Source organism: Bombina bombina, chromosome 1, assembly GCF_027579735.1.
Source record: "Bombina bombina isolate aBomBom1 chromosome 1, aBomBom1.pri, whole genome shotgun sequence".
NCBI classification, from domain to species: Eukaryota; Metazoa; Chordata; class Amphibia; order Anura; family Bombinatoridae; genus Bombina; species Bombina bombina.
In genome coordinates, this window is record NC_069499.1 from 270,780,803 (window position 1) to 270,807,224 (window position 26,422).

General features: G+C 39.3%; 1 protein-coding gene and 1 long non-coding RNA gene across 12 annotated transcripts in view; one reads left to right on the forward strand and one right to left on the reverse strand.

The window, feature by feature from the left end:
• Positions 1-26,422, forward strand: part of RYR3 (ryanodine receptor 3) — a 1,083,635-nt gene that overhangs the window by 809,618 nt on the left and 247,595 nt on the right. For all 11 annotated transcript variants that reach the window (XM_053697970.1, XM_053697969.1, XM_053697973.1 and 8 more), the window contains one exon: positions 254-350. In XM_053697970.1, the coding sequence (XP_053553945.1) occupies positions 254-350 (97 nt within the window). The remainder of the gene's footprint in view (positions 1-253; positions 351-26,422) is intronic.
• Positions 1-26,422, reverse strand: part of LOC128645177 (uncharacterized) — a 79,705-nt gene that overhangs the window by 19,009 nt on the left and 34,274 nt on the right. The window lies entirely within an intron of this gene.

Below are 26,422 nucleotides of genomic sequence, written 5' to 3' on the forward strand. Positions count from 1 at the left end.
TATGAGCAATTTGCAGCGTTTAGTGTGCAAAAAACCAAAATTTTAAACATTGCATACTATGTTTTGCTCCAAAACATCAAAACACATTCTAGAAAAGAAGTATTTAGATATACAGAAAAATATTTTTTTTACACTGACCAATCAGGAAATCTAAATTGTACAAGATTCCAAACCCTACTAATCATGAGCCACCTGAACGTTTTATATTATGTTCTTTTGTACCCCTCTTGATCCCACTTTCACCCCCTGCCAGGCACCGTTCTATTAACCTCTTCCTACATGGTTATCTGAGATTATGGATAGAAACAGAGGAAAATTCCTTTGAGGAGAAACTAATTCAGGATTTGGCTGTAAGTACTGGATTAGCTGGAGTTTGGCTCTAAAAAAACAAGCAAATAAATAATTAGCAGAGCTAATGTGTTGCTTTAAAGAGAGATATCTTAAAATGAGCAGTGCATCTTACACAGCTTTGGAACAAAAATGAAGTTTCCCTCACAACCTGTTCAGTTTTCTTCTGCTGATGTTAATGTTTTCAATTTATCGTAAAAGAGCACAGCCTGGCATTTATGGAGTTTTTAATTAAGTAAATTGTACTTCACACACTCTTTTGTTATTTTAGACAAGTACCATATTCTTTATATGCAATGTAGAAGCAGTACATTGCTGATTGAAGTGGATTTTAAAGGGACAGTCTACTCCTGAATTTTATTGTTTAAAAAGATAGATAATATTTTTAATATCCATCCCCTAGTTTTGTATAACCAACACAGTTATCTTAATACACTTTTTACCTCTGTGATTACCTTGTATCTAAGCCTCTGAAGACTGCCTCTTATTTCAGTTCTTTTGACAGACTTGCATTTTAGTCAATAAGTGCTGGCTCATAAATAACTTCACAGGAATTAACACAATGTTATCTATATGGCACACATGAACTAGCACTGTCTAACTGTAAAAAAAACTGTCAAAATGCACTGAGGTAAGAGGCAGCCTTCAAGGGCTAAGAAATTAGCATATGAGTCTACCTGGCTTTAGCTTTCAGCAAAGAATACCAAGTGAACAAAGGAAATTTGATGAAAAAAGTAAATTGGAAAGTTGTTTAAAAGTGCATGCCCTATCTGAATCATGAAAGTTTAATTTTGAATTGACTGTCCCTTTAATGTTTCCATGGATCCTGCAGCTGACACCTTGGAGGGAATACATGTGTCCCCAAAAAAGACTTTAAAGGTGTCAATACCCAACTTAGAAGCATTTCAGTTCATGTGTGGCACATTTTTAATCCCTGGCAGATAAACTTCACCTTCTAATCACATCCTCACAGGTCATACTTACGGCTCAATTATATTATGCTCGATCAAATAGGATTAGCTATGGTTAAATCAACAAAAAGTCTGCCAGTCACTTGGTCAGATCATGCCCCAATGTTCTGCATCATGGGGTGGTGAGATTCTCTAACTGTGGAAGCTAGATGATAATCTCTTTGACAACGTCTTGATAAGACTCAATATAGAAAAGTCACTAAGGCCCTGATGATCGAAAGTTCTGCGATGCGGCGATATATTCAAAAGGTATTCAACGCAATGTCGAGAAAGCCGGTGAAATATTCAAAAGTGCCTACATTGCTGTTTAAAGGCTGCATCACCAAGAGGCGTTTTACTATACATCGCAATGGGTGGCGATGCTGGCAAAATACTCCAAGTAGCATCGGCACTGACATTGACAATGTAAAGTAAAGGATCCCTTTTAAATATATAGTACCGAGCCTAATAAATATAACTATGTACCCCTACACCAGTGCAAACTAACCCTACACTACTTAACCCCTAAGCTTCCAATAGCCCACCCAATAAACTTCCAAACCTATTAACTTCTAAATAGCCAATACCCCAACGTAAACACCATCTACCCTATTAACCCCTAAACTGCCAATCCCTCCAACGCAAACACCTACTAGCTCCTAAAATGCCACAACCCCCCAATTTTCTTGGTTATTGCCCTAAAGTAATATAGCTCTTTTTTTTTGGCAAAAAAAAAATCCCTATTCTAAACTCCCCACCCACCCCCAATAAAAAACCTACCTTAAAAAACCTACTCTAATAATTGCCCTGATAAGGGAATTTGGTAGGGCATTGACCTAACGTGATTATAGCTCTTTTGATCAAAACAAATCCCTATTCTTAAGAAAATCATATTAAAAAAAATAATCCTAAATTAAAAACAAAGCAAAAAAAACTTATTCTAAACAAAGTTTGCAATGAAAAGTGCACTTGGTAGGGCATTTCCCTTAGAAGTTAATTTAGTAGGGCCTTGTCCTAAAGTCTAACAACTCTTTTGCCCAATACAAAAACAAACAAACCAAAAATGAAGACCCTATTTTAACCTAAAAAAAAACTATCCTAAAAAAAAGGTTGCCCTGAAATGGACATTTGGTAGGGCATTGCGCTAAAGCAATTACAGCTCTTTTCAGAAAAAAACCCTAACCTAAAAATCTTCATTCATGGTTGCGCTCCACTGGGGCTTCATCCATCTTCCATCCGATGCATCTTCTGATCTTCTTTTCTTCTTATCTTTTGCTCTTCTGTCCAATGTCCTCTTCATGCAGTCACTGCTGCACACTGAAGTTTGAATGCAAGGTTCCCCCTTATATAGGGGTGCCCTTGCATTCCTATAGTCTGATTTTCCAATCCAAATTCAAATCAGCTAATAGAAAAAGCTGGCAAGTGACATCATTGGGATACAACCCATCATTTGCTGTGGTATGATTGGTTGCCATCCATGACACAGGAATAGTGGAGTGATTAGTCAAAGGACTCTGCTTGATTGTAGCATAGAGCTGAAAAAAAGCCCCAGGATCCAAGCATATACTCAGAGGATACGAAGGAAGGGTGTATTTACATACATCACTTTGTGTCTTAATGCCAACTAAACTGTGTTTGTCTGATTGCTACCCTTCCAAATAATTGGTTGTGAACCGCAGCTTAAGTATGCTGGAAGTGTACATAGTCTTTACGTTTTGCTACTATTGCCAGACTTATCTTTGCCTAATGTGGCAAGAGCAAGCAATAAGTGTCTGGCGTTTTTTCATTCCTCTTATTGTTGGTCAGGATACACACGAGTGTGCTTGTGAGCACTAAGTGCACAGTGTTTGGAGTTAATACCATATATAGGGCTAGATTAGAAGTGTACCGCAAATTTATTGCACGCCCACAAATGGGCACATTTGCCTGTTTGCGGCCGCGCAATAAATAACCAGCGAATACAAGTGGCTGGGTATTGCTACCGCTAGCTCGCAGTAGCAATTAGCGCTCAGAAAATTAACCAGAGAAAAAGATCTCTGGTTAATTTTCTAAAAGTGGCCTATAGGCTCCAAATTTCAATATAGTAATCTTTATTAAATGTTTTTAAATAGTAGCATCTTTATTGTTTAATAAAGTAACTGCAAAAAGCAGTTATAAGGGGCTAAAAGTGGCGGCTGAGGGGAGGTAGAAAAAAATCGGCACTGAAAAGTGCTTTTACATTGCGCTCTATTGGAACAGTGTGTTCCCTATAAATATATATGTATATATGTATAAAGAGAGAGAAAAGCAGACCACAATTATCCAGCACTCAACTATTACTCCTTTTATAACTATCACACATAGAAACACAGAAGAATGTGGGAGAGAGCAGTAAGTGTTCCTAATAAATATACAGTACAATTTATTACGCAGCAAAAAACAGCATTTAACAATCTACTGCTGGTCTGCAAGAGAACTACTCAATGTGTATATCTATATAACTAATACATTAAGCAATCATAATCAAGTCCCTAGTATAATAATAGTCCCATCAAGGAAATAAATTGTTGAACGTTCATGGATCAATATCAGTTCACAATTCAGCAACAGCAATCCTGCTGTATTTGTAATCCAAAGATTCAAAATATTTGTTGTATTAACAAGTGGCAGTTCAAAAATATAGGTGAGATAATTCCATCCAACCCCAGATATATAGCACAAAGGAAACAGCAAACCAATATATAGCCTTGATCACAGGATATTTAGAACCAATACAATGTTGCTTTTTATACTGTTGGTATTGGTTACCTTAGTTTCTATACACTCGGGATCCGCTCAGTGATAATTTCACACTCTCTGCATCTTTACCTTAGGTAGCGTATACTTCGGATCAATTTCCGACTCTTTCAGATTGCCCGGTTAATGCTGTATTACCTTTCATCATGCGTCTCGACCTCCTGTTGTTTTGCTTGGGTAATGACACCTTCCTTATAACTTGAGTCGTATTGATATTGCCACCGGTTTTCCTTATTGGTAAAGATAAGTGTACCCACAAAATTGCTTAAGAGGCTCTTAAGCGCATAAGCGTGCCTCTTTCCATGGCTCCAAATTATTATGTAGACGAGTACTACGAGTAGTAGTAGAGTTCAGCGGCTTGCAGCTGACAAGCTCACTGAGTAGCAGCTACGTTGGAACAGTGTGTTCCCTGTAAATATAAATGTATATATGCTTACAGATGTACAGGCGATACCTATTAACTAACTAGTAGTGGATACCGGTGCAGCTTTCAGGACACTGAGGTCCCTTTATCAGGCATTCTGATGTACAAATGAATTATTAAGGTATATGAATTTGAAAATAACATATATAAAGCATGAAGATTTGTTGTAGGGTCAGAGCTTTGGGGAAAAGTTTCAAAGGGATGTGTGAAGATGTTTGTGATGCCTGGACATGATCACATGTAACAAAGTAAACAAACAGGTTCCTGTTTCACCTTATGCATGAAGAGGATGTCTGTCACCACGATGTAGGGGGTATTGTATCAGTTATCTATGGGGCAGATTTAACATTGTGCGAGCAGACATGATCCGATATTGCGGATCATGTCCGCTGCACATCGATAAATGCAGACAGCATACACTCTTAGCATTTATCATCGCACCAGCAGTGGGTGTTAACCCGATCGTATTCGATCGGGTTGATTTCCGGTGATGTCTGTCCGCCGTCTCAGAGCAGGCGGACAGGTTATGCAGCAGCAGTCTTTAGACCGCTGCTTCATAACTTGTGTTTTTGGCGAGCAAACACGGGGCATCAAGTTCCATACGGAGCTTGATAAATATGCCCCTGTATGATTAAATATATGTTGTAATATCAAGAAATGAGTGGATTTGCCTTTTCTTTAGGAAATATGAGTACATAAAGCCATGGGTCAGGTTTCACCCTGGATTGAGAGAATCAAACAGGCTTATGAATTTGTATTCATAAATCGTTCTTTCCCTTTGGGTTCTGAAGTTCTCTTTCAGTGCTGTTACCTAAGGACATGGCAAATCCACTAATTTCTTGATATTACAAAATCTATTTAATCATACAGATGACTGGTACAATACTCCTTACATAGTGGAGACAGACAGCCTCTTCACACATAAGGTTCAACAGGATCCTGCACGCTGTCCATTTGTTTACGTTGTTATGGATATCCAGGTAGTTCTGTCCATGAATCACAAACACTTTACACATCCCTGTGAAACCTTTCTTCAAAGTTCTGACCATACAACGATCACTAATCTATATTATATGCATGCATTCACTTTCATTTGTAGATGTTAATCGCATCATTTTTTTTTTTTATTACCTGTCCGTCAACAGCTTTTCCTCCTCCCACTTATAATCTCCATTATCAATTCTGTGATGTTCATGGTGGGTTGATCTAATGAAACATAGTAAGTTTAGTGACTGACAGCACAGTTACAGGACTAGAGCGGTAGTATGCATGCGTTTTTTTCTGATGCGGTTACTCGTTGAAAACAGCGAGGCAGCTGACTTTGCTTAGGATTTGTGGATCGTGCTGAAAAAAAGTACTACAGAGCGGTGCCGGTTTTAGAATGCAGATGACAGCTGAAAAACGATGTGAAATAGAAATGTTTGGAGTTGGTAATAAAAAAAAAATATATATATATACTTTAACTTTATTTATGATAAACTTTTTTGAGAAATACATTGTTTACCATTCCTTTAAGCCAGGCCTTACTAAGTCATCATTTAAGGCAATTGAATTAAATACAAACACTGAGGTTTTTTTGTACATTATAGATATTGTTTAAAGGGGATATACACTGAATGATCAGTTTATTGTGTACACCACCACAATAGCAGATTTCTTCCCCTGTTTGTCCTCATCTGGCATTCATTGGGATATGGATTTTATGAGGTTGCTCAAGAGTGCTGCAGGCAGTCAATTAGAAAACAACTGACTTTCATGGCATAGATATACTTACTCTTCGTAAGCAATTTTTACCGCAGCTGTAATTATCAGGTTGTTATTTTTTATTATCTTTTCCCTTTCTTTATTGGATATCAACAGTTACATAAATATATAGTAACATAATAATGAATATACATACGGCTAGATTACGAGTTTTGTGTTACGCTTAAAAAGCAGTGTTAGCCAGTTAGCTGCTTTTTAACGCCCGCTGGTATTACGAGTCTTGCAGGTACAGGTGTACCGCTCACTTACGCGCACTTACGTAAATTGCGTATCCTCTTTTTTCAATGGGACTTGCATAGCGCCGGTATTACGAGTCTGCCAAAAAGTGAGCGGTAGACCCTCTCCTGCCAAGACTGGTACCGCATTTTAAAGTCAGTAGTTAAGAGTTTTACACTAGAAAGCCATAGCATAAAACTCTTAACTAAAGTGCTAAAAAATACACTAACACCCATAAACTACATATTAACCACTAAACCGAGGTCCTCCCACATCACAAACACTAAAAGAAAATTTTTAACCACTAATCTGCCGAAACGGACATCGCCGCCAATATAATAAATATATTAACCCCTAAGCCGCCACACTCCCACCTTGCAAACACTAGTTAAATATTATTAACCCCTAATCTGCCGTCCCTAACATCGCCGCCACCTACCTACATTTATTAACCCCTAATCTGCCACCCCCAACATCGCTGCCACTATAGTAAAGTTATTAACCCCTAAATATAAAAAGAAATCTAAATAAAAATTCCTATCATTAACTAAATTATTCCCATTTAAAACTAAATACTTACCTGTAAAATAAACCCTAAGATACTTACAATATAACTAATAGTTACATTGTAGCTAGCTTAGGGTTTATTTTTATTTAACCTGCAAGTTTGTATTTATTTTAACTAGGTAGAATAGTTATTAAATAGTTATTAACTATTTAATAACTACCTAGCTAAAGTAAATACACAAGTACCTGTAAAATAAAACCTAACCTAAGTTACATTTACATCTAACACTACACTACAATTAAATAAATTACCTACATTACATACAATTAGATAAATTAACTAAATTAAATACAATTACCTAAATTAAATTAAATTAGCTAAAGTACAAAACCCCCCCACTAAATTACAGAAAATAAAAACAAATTACAGAAATTTAAATTAATTACACCTAATCTAATAGCCCTATTAAAATAAAAAAGCCCCCCCCAAAAAAACAAAAAACCTAGCCTAAACTACCAATAACCCTTAAAAGTGCCTTTTGCGGGGCATTGACCCAAAGTATTCAGCTCTTTTACCTGTAAAAAAAATACAAGCAACCCCCCAACAGTAAAACCCACCACCCACACAACCAACCCCCCAAATAAAATACTATCTAAAAAAACCTAAGCTCCCCATTGCCCTGAAAATGGCATTTGGATGGGCAGTTAGCTCTTTTGCCGCCCAAAGTCCCTAACCTAAAAATAAAACCCACCCAATACACCCTTAAAAAAAACCTAACACTAACCCCCTGAAGATCGACTTACCGGGAGATGTCTTCATCCAAGTTGGGCAAAGTGGTCCTCCAGACGGGCAAAAGTCTTCATCCAAGCCGGACAGAAGTGGTCCTCCAGATGGGCAGAAGTCTTCATCCAGACGGCATCTTCTATCTTCATCCATCCGGCACGGAGCGGGCCCATCTTCAAGACATCCGACGCGGAGCATCCTCTTCATCCGACGACTAACACAGAATGAAGGTACCTTTAAGTGAATTCTATCAGCCAATCAGAATTAAGGAAGAAAAAATCCTATTGGCTGATCCAATCAGCCAATAGGATTGAGCTTGCATTCTATTGGCTGATTGCATCATCCAATAGGTTTTTTCTACCTTAATTCCGATTGGCTAATAGAATTCTATCAGCCAATCGGAATCTAAGGAATGCCATTTTGGATGACGTCACTTAAAGGTACTTCCATTCTGTGTTAGTCATCGGATGAAGAGGATGCTCCGTGTCAGATGTCTTGAAGATGGGCCTGCTCTGCGCCGAATGGATGAAGATAGAAGATGCCGTCTGGATGAAGACTTCTGCCCATCTGGAGGACCACTTTTGCCCGGCTTGGATGAAGACTTCTGCCCATCTGGAGGACCACTTTGCCCGGCTTGGATGAAGACGTCTCCCGGTAAGTCGATCTTCAAGGGGTTAGTGTTAGTTTTTTTTAAGGGTGAATTGAGTGGGTTTTATTTTTAGGTTAGGGACTTTGGGCGGCAAAAGAGCTAACTGCCCTTTTAAGGGCAATGCCCATCCAGCCCTTTTCAGTTTTTTTTGTACTTTAGCTAATTTAATTTAACTTAGGTAATTGTATTTAATTTAGTTAATTTATTTAATTGTATTTAATGTAGGTAATTTATTTAATTGTTGTGTAGTGTTAGGTGTTAGAGTAACTTAGGTTAGGTTTTATTTTACAGGTACTTTTGTATTTATTTTAGCTAGGTAGCTATTAAATAGTTAATAACTATTTTGTAACTATTCTACCTAGTTAAAATAAATACAAACATGCCTGTAAAATAAAAATAAACCCTAAGATAGCTACACTGTAACTATTAGTTATATTGTAGCTATCTTAGGGTTTATTGTATAGGTATTTAGTTTTAAATAGGAATAATGTAGTTAATTATAGTAATTTTATTTAGATTTATTGTAATTCTATTTAAGTTAGGGGGTGTTAGGTTTAGGATTAGATTTAGGTTTAGGGGTTAATACATTTAGTATAATGGCGGCGACGTTGGGAGCGGCAGATTAGGGGTTATAAAATGTAGGTAGGTGGCAGCGACGTTGGGGGCGGCAGCTTAGGGGTTAATAAGTATAATGTAGGTGGCGGCGGTGTCTGGAGCTGCAGATTAGGGGTTAATAATATAATGCAGGTGTCGGCGATGTCGGGGACAGCAGATTAGGGGTTAATAAGTGTAAGATTAGGGGTGTTTAGACTCAGGGTTCATGTTAGGTGTAGACATAAATTTTATTTCCCCATAGGAATCAATGGGGCTGCGTTAAGGAGTTTTACGCTGCTTTTTGGCAGGTGTTAGACTTTTTTTTCAGCCGGCTCTCTCCGTTGATAACTATGGGGAAATCGTGCACAAGCACGTTACACCAGCTCACCGCTGACTTAAGCAGCGCTGGTATTGGAGTGCGGTAATGAGCAAAAATTTGCTCAACGCTCACTTCTTGTCTATTAATGACGGGTTTGTAAAAACCCATAATACCAGCGCTGTAGGTAGGTGAGCAGTGAGGGAAAATTGCTCGTTAGCACCTCATAGCCTCTAACGCAAAACTCATAATCTAGGTGAAAGTTAGGACAGTATTTACCCAACTACAATTCAAATTAGCTAGAACACATTTCTCAACGTTCTTTTAGTCAGTCTTTAGGGAGATTATATTGATGTTACTTGAAACATAACTCAAATAAACAAAGGAAAATGTACAACTTGCACAATTGGTTAATCCCACTCACAATAGTATTTATGGTAACAAAATTACAATTTATATCCCTAAGAAACTGAGTTTATTTTGTTTCAAATAAGCATTTTCTTCCTGGGTTAATAATTCATATGTTCCTTAAAGGGGCAGTAAACCTAGAAAATAATGTTATATAATTCTGCACATAGTGCAGAATTATATAACATTATCTTAGTCAAACTTTATGTAACATAATATTGCCTGTGAAATTTGATTAAAAAAGGGGGTTTTTCAGACTGCCGCTCTTGCTCTACTGAGCGGGTCTGGTTTTCCCCCTGAGCGCATCTGGGCAGCTGTCTAGTCACAGCCCGGCCCGATCGCGCCATTACACTCAATGCAGCTCACTGCCGATATCAGACAGAGCAGGAGCGAGCTGCATTGAGTGTAATGGCGCAATCGGGCCAGGCTGTGACTATACAGCTGCCCAGATGTGCTCAGGGGGAAAACCAGAGCCCACTTGATGTCACTAAGTATAGTGTTTATTCATTTTGCTAGTATCTTTACTAAGGTTCTTATATCTGAATTTAAGAGTGAAATCGGATGGTAACTTCCTGTAATTTCCCTGGCTTCAATAAAACAAAAATATGTGCTTCAAGTAGATTTGGAGAAAGTGAATGCCCTTCATCTACTGATTGAAACATAGTTAATAAGTGGGGGACAAGTGTATCTTTGCAAACCTTACAATATGTATTTTTCAAGAGGAAGATCTTCAGTGGCTGTGGCTACTTCTACAAGGGTTAGGGGATCTTCTAAGGAGATTGCTATAATTTCGGCTATTTTTGTGAGATTTGCTGACTGAATGTAGCATCTCACATATGGAACCTACTCTTCGTTTAAGGAAGTTTGTAAATGATATAGTTGGCTATAAAACATTGTCTGCGATTTGTTTACTGTCTTGTACACAGGGATTGCCTTGGCTCTGAAGTTTATATATATATATATATATATATATATATATATATATATATATATATATATATATATATATATATAAAAGGATTGTGATTTAGTTTGTAGTGCCTTAGCTAAAAGAGAACCTGCCTTATTCCCCTCAAAAAAGAATGATTTTTGAGAAAATAAAGCTTTTCTTTGAGCTTTTTTTTAATTTATTTTTTATAAGTAATTATTTTAGTTACTTTCTAGCTTGCAATAATTGCTTAGTGATATTCGCACCTGAGTCTTGTATCTTAAGTAGGATAGTCTAAACTAATTTGTCATAAGATTTTTTATGAGTGGCTTTCTGCTTAATAATTTCTTCTCTTATTACTCCTTAATGGGCCTCCCAAATTACACAAAAGAAAACCATGGAGTGCGACTTATTAAGAAAATTTTCACATACGGTCTTATTGGGACTTTCTATTGCTGGAGGTCATGGAGGAGAGATTAGTCTAATCTCCAAATAAAAGGAGCTAATGATATATTAGGCAATTCAATTAATATAGATATCATAGCCTGGTCAGACCAAATTACTTGTCCCACGTGAGATCGCTGCAGGACTTGTAAGCTATTTTGATCCAGGAAAAAAATGTGGGTATACGTGGACCACGGTATGAATAAAAAGTAGAATTACAATGACCAGTGTGTTGTATGAGCCATGTATCTACCATTCCCAGTTGTTTGATTAATTGATAAACTTGTTTCCTGGATCTGAAAGGGATGGTTGGTCTGGGGAAGGAAATGGCAAGAACAGGGTCTATTGTTACATTAAAGTCCCCTCCGATAATTAGAACCCCCTTCCTAATTTCTTGTATGAGTGAGGTCACTTTATTTGAAAAAAAAAAAAAAAGATTGTTGAGTTTGGGGCATAGATATTAACTAAGGTAACAGATGGATGGTATAACAGCCCAGTTAAATCAGTAACTTTCCCTCTATATCAACTATTTTATAAAAATGTTTTAAAGCTAGATGTTTGTCTAATAGTATGCCTACTCCATTGCTTTTTTATCTGTTGAGTTAAAATAACCTACAGGGAAATCTCTACTAGTAAACTTAAAGGACCAGTAAATACAGTAGATTTGCTTAATCAACAAATGCATGGTACAAAGACAATACAATAGCACTTACTCTGAACTTCAAACGAGTAGTAGATTTCTTTCTAAAGACACGGTGAGTCCACTGAAATTACTGTTGGGAATATCACTCCTGGCCAGCAGGAGGATGCAAAGAGCACCACAGTAAAACTGTTAAGTATCTTTTACCTACCCACAATCCCCAGTCATTCTCTTTGCCTGCAGTGCAAGGAGGAGGTGCAGTGTAGGTGTCTGATAAGAAGTTTTCTACAATCAAGTTTTTATTATTTTAAAGCAGAGAAGGTTTGCTCTGTTCTTTCCTGGGGTCTAGCCGTATTCCACGTCAGTCTTCAGTAGGGCAGTGGTGGCTTTTGAGCACTTGGGAACTTGCGGGGTTCAATCCTCACTGCGCTTTCTCAAGATTGTGCTGCCCTATACAGAAAGCCTGAGTATGCTTACTCAGATTCTTTCTTTTTCCACAGGTCCATGTGAGGTATAGGATCCTCTCAAACCAAGGCCTAGATTTAGAGTTTGGCGGTAGCCGTGAAAACCAGCGTTAGAGGCTCCTAACGCTGGTTTTAGGCTACCGCCGGTATTTGGAGTCATTCAAAAAAGGGTCTAACGCTCACTTTTCAGCCGCGACTTTTCCATACCGCAGATCCCCTTACGTTTTGTCGTTAGAATTCTACGTCAATAGAATTCTAACGACAAAACTCCAGCCGCAGAAAAAAGTCAGTAGTTAAGAGCTTTCTGGGCTAACGCCGGTTCATAAAGCTCTTAACTACTGTGCTCTAAAGTACACTAACACCCATAAACTACCTATGTACCCCTAAACCGAGGTCCCCCCACATCGCCGACACTCGATTAAATTTTTTTAACCCCTAATCTGCCGACCGCCACCTACGTTATACTTATGTACCCCTAATCTGCTGCCCCTAACACCGCCGACCCCTATATTATATTTATTAACCACCTGCCTACACTTATTAACCCCTAATCTGCCGAGCGGACCGCACCAATATTATAATAAAGTTATTAACCCCTAATCCGCCTCACTAACCCTATAATAAATAGTATTAACCCCTAATCTGCCCTCCCTAACATCGCCGACACCTAACTTCAATTATTAACCCCTAATCTGCCGACTGGAGCTCACCGCTATTCTAATAAATGTATTAACCCCTAAAGCTAAGTCTAACCCTAACACTAACACCCCCCTAAATTAAATATAATTTTAATCTAACGAAATTAATTAGCTCTTATTAAATAAATTATTCCTATTTAAAGCTAAATACTTACCTGTAAAATAAATCCTAATATAGCTACAATATAAATTATAATTATATTATAGCTATTTTAGGATTTATATTTATTTTACAGGTAACTTTGTATTTATTTTAACCAGGTACAATAGCTATTAAATAGTTAAGAACTATTTAATAGCTAAAATAGTTAAAATAATTACAAATTTACCTGTAAAATAAATCCTAACCTAAGTTACAATTAAACCTAACACTACACTATCAATAAATTAATTAAATAAAATACCTATAATTATCTACTATTAAACCTAACACTACACTATCAATAAATAAATTAAATACAATTCCTACAAATAAATACAATGAAATAAACTAAAGTACAAAAAATAAAAAAGAACTAAGTTACAAAAAATTATTTTTTTTTACAAACATTAGAAATATATTACAACAATTTTAAACTAATTACACCTACTCTAAGCCCCCTAATAAAATAACAAAGCCCCCAAAAATAAAAAAATGCCCTACCCTATTCTAAATTACTAAAGTTCAAAGCTCTTTTACCTTACCAGCCCTGATCAGGGCCCTTTGCGGGGCATGCCCCAAGAAGTTCAGCTCTTTTTCCTGTAAAAAAAAAACATACAATACCCCCCCAACATTACAACCCACCACCCACATACCCCTAATCTAACCCAAACCCCCCGTAAAAAAACCTAACACTAAGCCCCTGAAGATCTCCCTACCTTGAGTCGTCTTCACTCAGCCGAGCCAAATTCTTCATCCAAGCGGAGCAAGAAGAGGTCCTCCATCCGGTAGAAGTCTTCATCCAAGCGGGGCAGAAGAGGTCTTCCATCCGATTGAAGTCTTCATCCAAGATGGCGTCCCTCAAATTCCGATTGGCTGATAGGATTCTATCAGCCAATCGGAATTAAGGAAGGAATATTCTGATTGGTCAGTCAATCAGATTGAGCTTGCATTCTATTGGCTGATCGGAACAGGTAGAATCCTATCAGCCAATCGGAATTCGAGGGACGCCATCTTGGATGATGTCATTTAAAGGAACAGTCATTCGTCGTTCAGTCGTCGGCCAGGATGGATGTTCCGCGTCGGAGGTCTTCAGGATGCTGCCGCTCCGCTCCGGATGGATGACGATAGAAGATGCCTCTTGGATGAAGACTTCAATCAGATGGAAGACCTCTTCTGCCCCGCTTGGATGAAGAATTTGGCTCGGCTGGGTGAAGACGACTCAAGGTAGGGAGATCTTCAGGGGCTTAGTGTTAGGTTTATTTAAGGGGGGTTTGGGTTAGATTAGGGGTATGTGGGTGGTGGGTTGTAATGTTGGGGGGGGGGTATTGTATGTTTTTTTTTTACAGGAAAAAGAGCTGAACTTCTTGGGGCATGCCCCGCAAAGGGCCCTGTTCAGGGCTGGTAAGTTAAAAGAGCTTTGAACTTTAGTAATTTAGAATAGGGTAGGGCATTTTTTTATTTTGGGGGGCTTTGTTATTTTATTAGGGGGCTTAGAGTAGGTGTAATTAGTTTAAAATTGTTGTAATATATTTCTAATGTTTGTAAATATTTTTTTATTTTTTGTAACTTAGTTCTTTTTTATTTTTTGTACTTTAGTTAGTTTATTTCATTGTATTTATTTGTAGGAATTGTATTTAATTTATTTATTGATAGTGTAGTGTTAGGTTTAATAGTAGATAATTATAGGTATTTTATTTAATTAATTTATTGATAGTGTAGTGTTAGGTTTAATTGTAACTTAGGTTAGGATTTATTTTACAGGTAAATTTGTAATTATTTTAACTATTTTAGCTATTAAATAGTTCTTAACTATTTAATAGCCATTGTACCTGGTTAAAATAAATACAAAGTTACCTGTAAAATAAATATAAATCCTATAATAGCTATAATATAATTATAATTTATATTGTAGCTATATTAGGATTTATTTTACAGGTAAGTATTTAGCTTTAAATAGGAATAATTTATTTAATAAGAGTTAATTAATTTCGTTAGATGTAAATTATATTTAATTTAGGGGGGTGTTAGTGTTAGGGTTAGACTTAGCTTTAGGGGTTAATACATTTATTAGAATAGCGGTGAGCTCCATTCGGCAGATTAGGGGTTAATAATTGAAGTTAGGTGTCGGCGATGTTAGGGAGGGCAGATTAGGGGTTAATACTATTTATTATAGGGTTAGTGAGGCGGATTAGGGGTTAATAACATTATTATAATAGCGGTGCGGTCCGTTCGGCAGATTAGGGGTTAATAAGTGTAGGCAGGTGGAGGCGACATTGTGGGGGGCAGATTAGGGGTTAAATATAATATAGGGGTCGGCGGTGTTAGGGGCAGCAGATTAGTGGTACATAGGGATAATGTAAGTAGCTGCAGTTTACGGAGCGGCAGATTAGGGGTTAATAATAATATGCAGGGGTCAGCGATAGCGGGGCGGCAGATTAGGGGTTAATAAGTGTAAGGTTAGGGGTGTTTAGACTCGGTGTACATGTTAGAGTGTTAGGTTCAGACGTAGGAAGTGTTTCCCCATAGGAAACAATGGGGCTGCGTTAGGAGCTGAACGCGGCTTTTTTGCAGGTGTTAGGTTTTTTTCAGCTCAAACAGCCCCATTGTTTCCTATGGGGGAATCGTGCACGAGCACGTTTTTGAGGCTGGCCGCGTCCGTAAGCAACTCTGATATCGAAAGTTGAAGTTGCGTTAAATATGCTCTACGCTCCTTTTTTGGAGCCTAATGCAGCCATTCTGTGAACTCTCAATACGAGAGGTATTTTAAAGGTGCGGCCAGAAAAAAGCCAGCGTTAGCTATGCGGGTCGTTACCGACAAAACTCTAAATCTAGCCGCAAGTGAGCTGCCCTGCTGCTGGTCAGACGGATTTAAGGTAAGTGCCATATTTATTTTTCTTAGTAAGGAGAATTTGTCACTTCTGCAGCTAAGTGGTGCTTAAAAGGGACGTTTCTTATTACCCAGTTGAGAAGGGGTTAATGTTAAAAGGCAGTTTACCATGGCACTGTGGACTGTGTGGGGAGAGATTTTTATTTTTATTGGTGGCTCAGTATGTTATTTACTCCGATTACGATCCGGTCAGTATTTTATGAGTTTTAACTGTAATATCGGCTTTTTAGCCCTGCACGTCTACTTATTACAGAAAGGGAGAGGTTCCCTACTAAGGGGCGTGTAATTCCATTGGTGCGCTTCTGGGACTCTGCCGGCTGTTCTGTATGACGCAGTTGTCAGCTCCGTAGTTAGTGCTGCCATTGTGAGTCCGGAACGGATCTTGACGAATATCGTTTCAGGCTGCAGGACAGGTAGGAACCTCAGTGTAACAGCTGAGGTGTTTTGGTGCCTGGGTCTTATTATTTGAGGGCTAGTGTTTTTAACACGATAACTAACATCAGTTATTCATTATTTAAAGCTGCAGTACTTTCCTTACGTGCAAATAAATAAAGTTTATTTTCTCTGTTGTCATTTTTTTCTTATAATGGACCAAAAAGCCTTACAAATTGTTGAATGTCAACTTATGCTATGATTCTCAGGTGGAACCTCCAGTTCTGTTTTGCTCCTCTTGTATAGAGAGAACTTTAAATTATAGAGATAACATTTTTGATTCTGAAACACCATTGGTTTTGGCTATTGCTGCCCAGGTGCCTCCTATAGCAGATATGCCACAGCTTTCTCCTCAAACATCCCAACTTTTACAGTCTCCACATGCAGTGCCCTGCGTTTCCTCTCATAATCCGGTAGGATTTACCTTACAGGATATTGCTATTCAGGTATCCTCTGCAGTATCTGATGCATTGTCCGCCTTTCCCATGCATCAAGGAAGGCGGAAAAGGAAACTTAAGGATTCAGTTTGTAAGGTTTCTGATAAAATTGTTGCTACCCAAGGTGTTGTTTCTCAAGTGTCCAATGAAGAAACATGTTGGTAGCGTCTGAGGGTGAAATATCAGACTCAGATAGTGTAATTCCTTCTACTGATGCTGAAGTAGTATCCTTCAGATTTAAGCTAGAACACCTTTGTTTATTACTTAAGGAGTAATAATACGACAATCATAGTCAATCCTAAAAAATCTACGGCTAGATTTAGAGTTTGGCGGTAGCCGTGAAAACCAGCGTTAGAGGCTCCTAACGCTGGTTTTAGGCTACCGCCGGTATTTGGAGTCAGTGATTAAAGGGTCTAACGCTCACTTTTCAGCCGCGACTTTTCCATACCGCAGATCCCCTTACGTCAATTGCGTATCCTATCTTTTCAATGGGATCTTTCTAACGCTGGTATTTAGAGTCGTGTCTGAAGTGAGCGTTAGAGCTCTAACGACAAAACTCCAGCCGCAGGAAAATAGCAGGAGTTAAGAGCTTTCTGGGCTAACGCCGGTTCATAAAGCTCTTAACTACTGTACCCTAAAGTACACTAACACCCATAAACTACCTATGTACCCCTAAACCGAGGTCCCCCCACATCGCCGCCACTCGATTAAAATTTTTTAACCCCTAATCTGCCGACCGCCAACTACGTTATACTTATGTACCCCTAATCTGCTGCCCCTAACCCCTGTATTATATTTATTAACCCCTAACCTGCCCCCCACAATGTCGCCGCCAGCTACTTACAATAATTAACCCCTAATCTGCCGACCGCAAAGCGCCGCCACCTACGTTATCCTTATGTACCCCTAATCTGCTGCCCCTAACACCGCCGACCCCTATATTATATTTATTAACCCCTAATCTGCCCCCCTCAACGTCGCCGACACCTGCCTACACTTATTAACCCCTAATCTGCCGAGCGGACCTGAGCGCTACTATAGTAAAGTAATTAACCCCTAATCCGCCTCACTAACCCTATCATAAATAGTATTAACCCCTAATCTGCCCTCCCTAACATCGCCGACACCTACCTTCAATTATTAACCCCTAATCTGACGACCGGAGCTCATCGCTACTATAATAAATGGATTAACCCCTAAAGCTAAGTCTAACCCTAACACTAACACCCCCCTAACTTAAATATAATTTAAATCTAACGAAATTAATTAACTCTTATTAAATAAATTATTCCTATTTAAAGCTAAATACTTACCTGTAAAATACATCCTAATATAGCTACAATATAAATTATAATTATATTATAGCTATTTTAGGATTAATATTTATTTTACAGGCAACTTTGTAATTATTTTAACCAGGTACAATAGCTATTAAATAGTTAAGAACTATTTAATAGTTACCTAGTTAAAATAATAACAAAATTACCTGTAAAATAAATCCTAACCTAAGTTATAATTAAACCTAACACTACCCTATCAATAAATTAATTAAATAAACTACCTACAATTACCTACAATTAACCTAACACTACACTATCAATAAATAAATTAAATACAATTGCTACAAATAACTACAATTACATAAACTAACTAAAGTACAAAAAATAAAAAAGAACTAAGTTACAAAAAATAAAAAAATATTTACCAACATTAGAAAAATATTACAACAATTTTAAACTAATTACACCTACTCTAAGCCCCCTAATAATATAACAAAGACCCCCAAAATAAAAAATTCCCTACCCTATTCTAAATTAATAAATGTAAAAGCTCTTTTACCTTACCAGCCCTGAACAGGGCCCTTTGCGGGGCATGCCCCAAGAAAATCAGCTCTTTTGCCTGTAAAAAAAAACATACAATACCCCCCCCCCAACATTACAACCCACCACCCACATACCCCTAATCTAACCCAAACCCCCCTTAAATAAACCTAACACTAAGCCCCTGAAGATCTTCCTACCTTGTCTTCACCATCCAGGTATCACCGATCCGTCCTGGCATCCGGTGCTGAAGAGGTCCAGAAGAGGCTCCAAAGTCTTCCTCCTATCCGGCAAGAAGAGGACATCCGGACCGGCAAACATCTTCTCCAAGCGGCATCTTCGATCTTCTTCCATCCGGTGCGGAGCGGGTCCATCTTGAAGCAGCCGACGCGGATCCATCCTCTTCTTCCGTTGTCTCCCGACGAATGACGGTTCCTTTAAGGGACGTCATCCAAGATGGCGTCCCTCGAATTCCGATTGGCTGATAGGATTCTATCAGCCAATCGGAATTAAGGTAGGAATATTCTGATTGGCTGATGGAATCAGCCAATCAGAATCAAGTTCAATCCTATTGGCTGATCCAATCAGCCAATCAGATTGAGCTTGCATTCTATTGGCTGTTCCGATCAGCCAATAGAATGCGAGCTCAATCTGATTGGCTGATTGGATCAGCCAATCGGATTGAACTTGATTCTGATTGGCTGATTCCATCAGCCAATCAGAATATTCCTACCTTAATTCCGATTGGCTGATAGAATCCTATCAGCCAATCGGAATTCGAGGGACGCCATCTTGGATGACGTCCCTTAAAGGAACCGTCATTCGTCGGGAGACAACGGAAGAAGAGGATGGATCCGCGTCGGCTGCTTCAAGATGGACCCGCTCCGCACCGGATGGAAGAAGATCGAAGATGCCGCTTGGAGAAGATGTTTGCCGGTCCGGATGTCCTCTTCTTGCCGGATAGGAGGAAGACTTTGGAGCCTCTTCTGGACCTCTTCAGCACCGGATGCCAGGACGGATCGGTGATACCTGGATGGTGAAGACAAGGTAGAAAGATCTTCAGGGGCTTAGTGTTAGGTTTATTTAAGGGGGGTTTGGGTTAGATTAGGGGTATGTGGGTGGTGGGTTGTAATGTTGGGGGGGGGGGGTATTGTATGTTTTTTTTTACAGGCAAAAGAGCTGATTTTCTTGGGGCATGCCCCGCAAAGGGCCCTGTTCAGGGCTGGTAAGGTAAAAGAGCTTTTACATTTATTAATTTAGAATAGGGTAGGGAATTTTTTATTTTGGGGGTCTTTGTTATTTTATTAGGGGGCTTAGAGTAGGTGTAATTAGTTTAAAATTGTTGTAATATTTTTCTAATGTTGGTAAATATTTTTTTATTTTTGTAACTTAGTTCTTTTTTATTTTTTGTACTTTAGTTAGTTTATGTAATTGTAGTTATTTGTAGCAATTGTATTTAATTTATTTATTGATAGTGTAGTGTTAGGTTAATTGTAGGTAATTGTAGGTAGTTTATTTAATTAATTTATTGATAGGGTAGTGTTAGGTTAATTGTAGGTAATTGTAGGTAGTTTATTTAATTAATTTATTGATAGGGTAGTGTTAGGTTTAATTATAACTTAGGTTAGGATTTATTTTACAGGTAAATTTGTTATTATTTTAACTAGGTAACTATTAAATAGTTCTTAACTATTTAATAGCTATTGTACCTGGTTAAAATAATTACAAAGTTACCTGTAAAATAAATATTAATCCTAAAATAGCTATAATATAATTATAATTTATATTGTAGCTATATTAGGATTTATTTTACAGGTAAGTATTTAGCTTTAAATAGGAATAATTTATTTAATAAGAGTTAATTAATTTCGTTAGATTTAAATTATATTTAAGTTAGGGGGGTGTTAGTGTTAGGGTTAGACTTAGCTTTAGGGGTTAATCCATTTATTATAGTAGCGATGAGCTCCGGTCGTCAGATTAAGGGTTAATAATTGAAGTTAGGTGTCGGCGATGTTAGGGAGGGCAGATTAGGGGTTAATACTATTTATGATAGGGTTAGTGAGGCGGGTTAGGGGTTAATACATTTATTATAGTAGCGGTGCGGTCCGCTCGGCAGATTAGGGGTTAATAAGTGTAGGCAGGTGTCGGCGACGTTGAGGGGGGCAGATTAGGGGTTAATAAATATAATATAGGGGTCGGCGGTGTTAGGGGCAGCAGATTAGGGGTACATAGGGATAATGTAAATTGCGGCGGTTTACGGAGCGGCAGATTAGGGGTTAATAATATAATGCAGGTGTCAGCGATAGCGGGGGCGGCAGATTAGGGGTTAATAAGTGTAAGGTTAGGGGTGTTTAGACTCGGGGTACATGTTAGGGTGTTAAGTGCAGACGTAGGAAGTGTTTCCCCATAGGAAACAATGTGGCTGCGTTAGGAGCTGAACGCTGCTTTTTTGCAGGTGTTAGGTTTTTTTTCAGCTCAAATGGCCCCATTGTTTCCTATGGGAGAATCGTGCACGAGCACGTTTTTGAGGCTGGCCGCGTCTGTAAGCAACTCTGGTATCGAGAGTTGCAGTTGCGGTAAAAATGCTCTACGCTCCTTTTTTGGAGCCTAACGCAGCATTTTTTTGAACTCTCGATACCAGAGTTAATATTATGGTGCGGCCAGAAAAAAGCCCGCGGAGCGTTAACAGCCCATCTACCGCCAAACTCCAAATCTAGGCCCTAGTAAGCTAAACAAATATTTTGATGTACCCTCTGCAATAGAGTTTTTTCCAGTTACAGCCCATGCTACAAAGAGTATTGCACGGGAATGGGAGAGTCCTGGTATTCCTTTTTCTCCATCTCCTATTTTCAAGAAGATGTTTCCTATAGCGGATTCCGTTACGGAGTCGTGCCAGAAGGTTCCTAAGGTAGAAGGATCGATCTCCACTTTGGCTAAGCGGACTACTATTCCCATAGAGCATAGTTGTTCTTTCAAAGACTCAATGGTAAGAAGCCTGCGGTATTTCTCAGTTTTTCCTATTCCAATCCGTGCTGGACAGGACTGGGAGGGCTACTTTTGGAGTTTTCCTGTTTCCTGTCTTTTAAAGGATGGTTCTTGTCCTTGTCTCCACGGTGCCAATAGTAGTAGATATTTCTACTCTGGCTAAGAGAACTACGATTTCTAGAGAAGAATGGCTGCTCTTCAGGAATAATGGCGGATATGTGGGTTTTCCACTGTGTCAAGTTAGGCATCTTATTGGTGTGATTCCTTGTTTGTCCTAATTGGTTGGATTCCTTGAGAGGAGATCCAGTACAGAATTAAGGCTTTTAGGCTAGCCAATTCCTTTATCCCTGTTGCTTCCATGTTAGTCTTTCATCAGGGAGCCAAGATATCTATCTGGTTTTGCTAGCCCTTAGGACTTGCGGGCAGGCTAGTTATTTTTTATCATGATCAGTGGCTTGTTTTTTCCTCTGATTTTAAGCTTCTGATGGTTCCTCCCAAGGGTAGGACCTTGTTTGGTCCGGATCTGACAGAAGTTTTGCCTCAATCCAGGATTGATCCAAGTGGGGGGCTGGGCAGGGGACATAGTGTCCCTGGGGTACAAGTTAGAGTCAGGATTTTTATTCCCAGGGGCAGGTTCCACCTCTCAAGACTATCTGTAGTCCGGATAAGAAGAGAGGCATTCTTGAAATGTGTACAGGATCTTTCCCTCTTGGGAGTGATGGTCTCCGTTCCAAGTCAGGAACAGGTTCTAGGTTTTTTTTTCTCAAACCGGTTTGTGTTTCCCAAAAAAGGGGGGGACTTTCAACTTAACAAATTTCCTTCCTACCAAGATGGAGACTATCCGTTCCATTCTTCCCCTGATTCAAGAAGGTCAATTCATGACGATCATAGACCTGAAGGATGCGTACCTGCAAATTCCCATTCATAGGGACCATCACAAATATCTGAGGTGTGCTTATCTAGGCAAACATTTTCAACTGTAACTGTGCTCCCATTTGGTCTCGCCACCGCCCCCAGAATTTCTCTTACGATCCTAGGAACTCTATTGGATGTAATTCGGCTCCGGTAGTTGCAGTGGCGCCTGACCTGGACGACATTCTGATTCAGGCACCATCCTTGCAACAAGGATCTTGTTGGCATTTCTTCTTTCCAACACAGTTGGAAGGTCAATTGGAAAAGAGTTTTCTTGTTTCGTCTACAATAGTTACTTTCTTAGGAGCCATTGTAGACTATCTATGAAGATAATTCTGACGGAGGTAAGAAAAGCCAAGTTGCTGTCCGCTTGCCTGGCCCTACAGTCGATGGCATGGCCATCAGTGGCCCAGTGCATGGAGGCGATTGGGTTGATGATGCCTTCCATGGACATAGTTCCGTTGGTTCGGTTCCATTTGAGACCTCTGCAGCCATGCATGCTCGATCAGTGGAATGGAGATTATTCTGATCTATCTCAGAGAATAGCTCTGGATTAAGCTACAAGATATTCCATACCGTGGTGGCTGTCTCAAGAACATATGTACTAGGGGACATGCTTTCAGCGACCCTCTTGGGTAATTACCACGGATGCCAGCCTGTTGGGTTGGGGAACAGTCTGGGACTCGTTGAAGGCGCAGGGACTTTGGTCTCAGGAGGAATCTGCTTTCCCCATAAACATTCTGGAGTTGAGTGCGATCTTCAATACTTTGATGATTTGGATTCAGCTGGCCCAGGCTATCAGGGTCCAAAGCAGATTTTCTGTGCAGAGAGACTTTTTATACCGGGGAGTGGAAACTCCATTCGGAGGTGTTCTCCAGGATAACAACTAGATGGGGGTTACCAGAATTGGATCTGATGATGTCTACTCAGATCACCAAGCTCCTCAAGTACGTTTCAAGGTCGAGTGATCCTCAAATCTTTCTGATAGATGCTTTGGCAGTTCCTTTGAATTTCAAATTGGCATATCTTGTCCTCTGTTTGCTCTCATTTTCCGGGGCATCGCTCTGATCAAGCAGGAGAGAGCATCAGTGATTCTAATAGCTCCTGCGTTGCCTCGCAGGATATGGTATGCAGATCTAGTTGAGATGTTGTCTCTACCTCTGTGGTAACTTTCGCTAAGGAAGGATCTTCTGTTTCAGAGGCCTTTTCTTCAGCCAAATCTCGTTTCTCTGAAGATGTCTGTTTGGAGTTTTGAACGCTTGATTTTAGCTAAGCGGGAGTTTTCCGAATCGGTCATTGAGACCATGATTCAGGTTTGTAAGTCTGTTACTAGAAAGTTTTACCATAAGATATGGCCTGAATATCTTATTGGTGTGAGTTAAAGGATTATCTTGAAGGAAGGTCAGGATCCTAAGGATCTTTTCTCCAGGAAGGTCTTGAGAAGGGGTTATCTGTCATTACCCTCAAAGGTCAGATTTCTACTTTATCCATTCTGCTGCACAAACGTCTGGCGGACGTGCGGGATGTACAATCTTTTTGTCAGGCCCTGTTCAGAATCAGGCCTGTGTTTTAATCAATTGCTCCTCCTTGGAACATTAATCTTGTTCTTAAAGTTGTCCACTGGCTCAGTTTGAGCCTCTGCATTCCATCGATATTAAATTATTATCTTGGAATGTTTTTGTTTCTTTCTGCTGTTTCTGCTATTCGAAGGACTCTCAGCGTTGCAGTGTATTTCCCCTTATCTCGCATTTCACGCAGATAAGGCAGTTCTTCATACCAAGTTTGGTTTTCTTCCTTCGGTCGTTTTGGACAGAAATATTAATCAAAGAATTGTTGTTCCTTCTCTCTCTTTTTCCTTCTTCTCATAAGGATTGTTTGTTGCACAACTTAGACTTTGTGCAGGCTCTTAATTTTATTTGCAGACTACAGAGGACTTTCTTCAGTCTTCTGCATTGTTTGTTTGCTTTTTTGGTAAACGTAAGGACTAGGAGCTACTGTCTCTTCTCTTTCTCTTGGGTTGAGAAGTGTTATTTGTATGACTTATGAGACTGCTGGGCAGCAGTCTCCTGAGAGAATTAAAGCTCACTCCACTAGGGTGATGTCTTCCTCTTGGGACTTCAAGAATGAGGTCTCTCTAGATCGGTTTTGTAAGGCTGAGACTTGGTCTTCTATGCACATTTTTCTAAATTCTATAATTTTTATTCTTTTGCCTCGGCTGAGGCTTCTTTTGGGAGTAAGGTTTGCAAGCAGTGGTGCCTTCTGTTTTAGGTTACCTGTCTTGGCCCTCCCTTATCATCTGTGTCCTCTAGCTTGGGTATTGATTCCCAACAGTAATTGATGATAATCCGTGGACTCACCGTGTCATTAGAAAGAAAACAAAATTTATGCTTACCTGGTAAATGTATTTATTTCTTGACACGGTGAGTCCACGGCCCGCCCTGTTTTTCAGACAGTTTTTCTTTGTCATATAAACCTCAGGCACCTCTGCACCTTGTGTTATTTCCTTTCTCTACTTTTCCTTCGGTCGAATGACTGGGGGTTGTGGGAAGGGAAGTGATACTTAACAGCTTTGCTGTGGTGCTCTTTGCCTCCTCCTGCTGGCCAGGAGTGATATTCCGAACAGTAATTGATGAAAATCCGTGGACTCACCGTGTCAAGAAAGAAATACATTTATAAGGTAAGCAAAAATGTTGTTTTCCAGTACAATAAAAGTTACATTATCCTGTAAGTGAAGGACTTTGGGGTGTTAAATATGAATAACTCCTGACGGGTTAGCTCGCAAGCCATAGGTGTTCGTTTTTCTTCTTCTGCGGTCTCCATTGACTTCTGTGAGGAGAATAAGTTAAACGAGGTTGCAATATTCGGTTAGCTTTTTACTTTCAACTTGTAATATGGGTGCTACCCGACGTGCACAAAATTCTTCCTTTAAGCAAAGTTTATGCTTGAATGGGAGCGCTAAAAAGCGCTACACTCGTAATCTAGCCCAATGTGTGGTAAGTGTGAAGTATTGTGCAATGCTAGAGAGGAAAAGTCACTATAGCAATTTGTGATCTTCCACTGTGTATATCATATATTGAAAAGGCTTGCAGGAATTTCCAGTAAAAATAAATTCTATTATATAAGTATGAAACTGTAACAGGTGCACCACCAGTATATAATAGTTCACTAGTGGACATAGGAGATAAACTTGCTAGCTTGCAGCTACAACCCCACCTGTAGTAGATTATGCAATACATTTAACAGAATACTTTGTGGTGCTGCTTGGAAAAATTTTAGTCTCACTGCAGAGCTCAGAAGACTTAACCCCTTGAGTGCTAATGACGGCTCTGAGCCGTCACAGAGTTTCCCACCAGAGCCGTCACTAGCACTCTCCCAACTTGAGGGAGATCTGGGGGCTCCCACCCGCTCCTACCCCGGCGATCGGGCCTGCATAATGACAGGCATCACCCGGGCTTCCCGTTTTGCATGGTGACATCACGCGCAATAACGTGATGACATCACCGCACAACTTTATTTAACATTAAATATAGGAGCAGGGGGCATGCTGCTTATAAGCTTGTATCTCAGGCATCTAAGCAGCTACAGACCCCCAAGACCCACCGTTGGAAAGGTAATCGCCTATATATTTGTGAAATAAATGTAAAAAAAAGTAAAAAAAAAAATATTTTTAAAAATATAAAATAAAAATTCCTTTGAAAAAACCTTAGCACCCAGATGGGAAAGTGCTTAGCACTCAAAGGGTTAAAGGCCTCGATATTCAAAACATTGACAGACTGTCAAAAAACTGTCAATATTTTCAAAGAAAAGGGGCTTGGCCGACCAGTGGCGGTGAGTGGTGATGTCTCTCCAATAGAAGTCAATGGCAGCCTGTTGTCACCACCCTCATCGCAGACATTGA